Source organism: Megalops cyprinoides, chromosome 2 (genome assembly GCF_013368585.1).
Source record: "Megalops cyprinoides isolate fMegCyp1 chromosome 2, fMegCyp1.pri, whole genome shotgun sequence".
Lineage (NCBI taxonomy): Eukaryota > Metazoa > Chordata > Actinopteri > Elopiformes > Megalopidae > Megalops > Megalops cyprinoides.
In genome coordinates, this window is record NC_050584.1 from 32,571,621 (window position 1) to 32,576,141 (window position 4,521).

General features: G+C 40.3%; 1 protein-coding gene across 1 annotated transcript; it reads right to left on the reverse strand.

Annotated features, from left to right (window-relative positions):
* Positions 1–2,416: 2,416 nt before the first annotated feature.
* LOC118770988 (prostaglandin E2 receptor EP4 subtype-like) lies at positions 2,417–4,064 on the reverse strand. The gene is made up of 2 exons (XM_036518813.1): positions 3,213–4,064; positions 2,417–3,040 (listed from the first exon to the last, which is right to left on the reverse strand). Exons 1-2 carry the CDS (start codon positions 4,062–4,064, stop codon positions 2,417–2,419), a joined length of 1,476 nt encoding a protein of 491 aa, XP_036374706.1.
* Positions 4,065–4,521: the final 457 nt, after the last annotated feature.

Here is a 4,521-nt window from a genome sequence, read left to right on the forward strand (position 1 = left end):
CAGGAAGGCCGTCTGAGGCAGAGAAAACAAGGAGCAGGGATCAAAACAGGAACAGGCTGGGTCAAAACTGGGCAGTCAGGCAGAAGTCAGCACAGGATCAGCAACACAGGTAATCAGGCAGGTACACAACAGAGGAAAACACTGAGACAAACTGGCAACAAGACAGAGACAAGAAGGGTATACAAAGGGCTGGGCTGACGAGGAGATGGGATGCAGGTGGGCAGGCAGGCAGGTGGAGGTGATCAGGAAATCAGGTGGGCAGGGACAGGGCCGAGAGCGGGGCAGGGCCGGAACACATGGGAACTGTAAACAAAAGCACACGGATGACACTGACAGACAGGGAGAAACACAAAAACAACAGCTAGGGGGCCGAAGTACTGACAGTGAACTGTATAAACCTTTTTAAGCATCTCATGTTGCATACTTACACACAAAGACAAAGGCAGCACCAGCTGGCTGAAGGTATACTTAGTGACATCACTGTTAATTAGAATGGTATGCACCTATTACAAATTATAAATGTAATCCATTATAAAATAGAAACATATTGTTTTGATTTCAATGTTGTTTGAAGATCAGGCCTGTTTCCTGTAGTCTGTTTTTCAGGTGTGCTGTCACTTCTATGTGCTTTGAAGTGGGCTAAAGCACATTGAGATCTCTCCAGCTTTGCTTCAGTTACACTTATCAATCCCTGCTAAATATCAAAGCATCACAAACAATAAAAGCATGTGCAGCTTAGTCTTAATAAACACTTTTTCACAACCTAGAAATGCATTTTATAATTTCATTTCTGTTTCTACATTTCAACTTATCCCAAAATAATGGCACTGCCACACCTCATTATTCTTTCTTTTTGTATAACATGCCAGTACTTACCAGTCTTCCAACTGTTTCTTTGCATTAATTATTTAAATGAAAATTAGAATCTGTTGCTATGGTATTAAATAATTAAATGTGATGTTTATAGACCCTGTTTGAATATTCCACCTTGGGAGTCATGTTTGTTGTTAATTGTGACCATGAAGTGCTTCAAATAATGGGTCAGACATAGGTTATTTACACATTTTTTTCAAATGTCAAGCTTTTTAATTTAGAATGAAAAAAATACTCTAACACGCTTACCTTTCTGTAATATATTCCGTATTCATATTTCTCTATTTAAAAGAACAAACCAGCAACTTGAGCTGAGCAAAATACTTCCTAAAGTATTTTACTGCTTTCTTAAAGAGTGGTTGTGGAATATATAAACAATAAACACAGAACCTGCCCCTGTGGCATATGCACATTCTCATATTTCACAGTTTACTAAATATTGTCATAACACTGAACATCTTACAACCAATGTTGTCATTACACATCAAAACCTGTTTCCAAAGAACCTGTTTCTGTGGAAAACTCAAAGTATATAACAATAACCCATTTTATGATAAGCCAGTGAACTACTAGGAATATTTGAAAATTTACAGCACTTCTACATGAACGTTCACTTTATTTCATTTGTACTTTCTTTGCCGATCCCTCACACAGGCCTGATGAGTTGCTAAGCACAATTTCCCAGAGCAAAGCCATAGAGGAGAATGCTGGCATAAAAATCATAGGAATAAACATGAAGCAGTCCTACATTGTATACCACATATTTTTGTAAACCGGTGTAATATCTACACCATTTGGCATGATCTGGCCCTTTCCATACTATCTTGTTCCCTTTATTTCACAGTCATTGTTGATTTCTTTAATGTGACATAAAGCAACAGTTAAGTTGCTTTTTAATTCTTCTACTCTAACTGTGTAAAATGATTAAACGCCACTGGCTAATTACTCATTAACATCTGCTAACTAGTGCTAGTCTACACTTGAATTGAATTCAGTTTTCTGTAAAAAAGAATAAAAACAATAATAGTGATGACTAAATCTATGCACAATGTAGTGATGTAATAAATACAGAATGATACAACAGCTCGAAGGTTCAATAGTGTACACATTACATTCTTTTCACATATCTTTTGCTTGGTTAGTTTTAGAAATATGTAAAGAACAAGATCATTGTTGCTTCAGTTTTTTCTTGTAGGTTATTAAAATGTCTTAATTGGAATGTTTTACAGACCATTACCTGAACCTTCCATACAACATAATTTTAATAACATTTGCATTAGTACAGTTTGACTGATGCAGTCTGGCCCATACTGTTTAGCTGATAAACCATACAATTCACGTACTCCACAACTGAAATAGTTTAACTAATGTCCTAGTCTTAATGAAACTTCAATTAAACATTACTTCAGTCTCTACGGTTTTGTAGCCCATATCTGAAGTAGGTGGATGTCCATCTAAAAAATATGTGGAGGTCAACAAAAAATGTCTTGTTCATCAGCATAAACAAGCAATGTTTTCACATGTTTTACGTCAAATTAGTCTATTAGATGCACTTCTCGGAAATACAAGAGCTTGGGCTACTAAAAGTACAAGTGACTATTTCAAGCTGCCCACCGTGCCTCCGATCACACGCAGAATGTGCTTCTCCGCCATCAACATGGACAGGGGATTCCTGTGTAATAGAGCTCAAAATGGGTTTCGTCTTAAATGTCTTTGAGGCTCCACGAGTGCATGTTTCAGAAATAATAGCATTTTCTACAACGCTGAAAGGATGAAAATTGGGTCGGGACGCATCAAAATCCCACGTCTGTTGTACAGTGAAATCTGTGAACGATTTAGTCCTGATGACAACCTGCTCATCGTCTTTATCATTTCCCGTGCGTAGAGATGCGTAACTAGTGTTGCTTGGGGTATACGAAGGAGGGGTGTGTTGACCGCTTACCCGGCCCTTTTTACGCGTATGACCCTTCCTTGTCTTCCCAAATATCCGCTTTACATTCTCGCAACCCTTAATCAGCAGGTTTTTTCGGCACAAGATGTAAACCCATGGATCCAATATCGGGTTAAAGGAGGCGAAACGTATTGCCAGGAGATCACTGCGGTAGTCCGGTTTCCCTCCAGCCGATATGTGAGCAGGACCGTACAGCTGGTTTACAAAGATCCGCACCTATGTTAAAACATGATAATAATAACCCACATTTGAATTTATATCAATACTCATAATTATTAATAGTACCAAAAGCACTTGTAATTTATCTCATTTTACTTTATTGCAAGATAACTTTTCCACGGAAATGTGCCCCATCACTGTGCCTCCCAGTTCAGTACGTTTCACTTACCACTAAAGGGATGGAGCAAACCAAGAAGACAATGGTCATGAATATCAGTAGCCAAAACATCTGAATTTCTGCTGCTGAGGACACAGATGACAGTTTTGGAAACCTTCGTTCGGAACCCCCATGACCAGAGCTCTCCGCTCTCACAATCCGCCTTCTCTGGCTCATAAGCACCAAGGATCTGCAGACAGCGAAGTTACACGATACAGTCACCCCTATCAGCATCAACATGAATCCACCGTACACAAAAGAGTAAGACGCAGCGAGGGGTTCTGTCGCTCTCCAGTCTAAAAAACACCATGTGCCCGGAAAGTGTCTGATGTGTTTCCCAAATCCGAAACTCGGCATGACACATAGCACGATGTTGGCTAAATAGGTGGCAACAAGTGTTAGTCGTGCCATCGTCCGATCCACGTAGTGCGAGTAGAAGTAAGCGTGGTTTATGGCGAGGTATCGCTCCACAGCCATGGCGCAGAGTATGGACATTCCAGCGGAACCAAAGAAAAGCATCGAAAATGAAAAGAAATGGCACAAAAGTTCCCCACCTGGCCACCGGTTCGTAACATACGTAGCGATAACAACAGGACTGGTAAAACAGGTGCCTAGAAGGTCTGTGATTGCCATCCCACAAACTAAGGTGTAGAAGGTAGTCTCTTTCTGCTCTTTTTTCGAGATATATAGTACTACTATAGCGACTAAGTTCCCCAGAACCCCCACCGTAAACATGGTCGCGGAAGTGACAACGGCTCGCGACTCCAGACGAAGTGGCAGAGACATGTTGCTGTTTACGTTGGAATGTTGATTGGAGTCCATTTCTGATACAGTTAGTGTTGCATTTGACAGGTAATCATCCATGCTGGTTCATAGGCCTACTTACAGTACTTGCATGCAAATTGTTAATATCAATTCAGCCTTCATCTAGTAAGTCTTAACCGTTTTTGTTAATAGTATCGTGATAAAACATTTTTCAAGGTGCTGCGACACTTAATAAAGCGTATCTTCTTCATTAACAAATAAGACGAATAAAACCAACAAACAAAAAGTTATCTTGAACGAAAATGCGACATAACAATGCAGTAGCTTTGTGTTTCTTTCCTTTATCGCTGCTCGTTCTTCATCTCAGCTTCAAACGGAGGGATATGGTTGGCCATCAGAGCGCAACAAATTTTAAAGCCCTCGCGCGGTTGCTGGTGCTGATGTCAGTGGCGTAGTTTTGACGCCAGGTGCCTACCGCACGGAGGTTCTTTAGTGGCTTCATTTGTCGTAGTGCCATGTTGTGTTCTTACGCCGGTACTCGTAAGATTACTTGTTT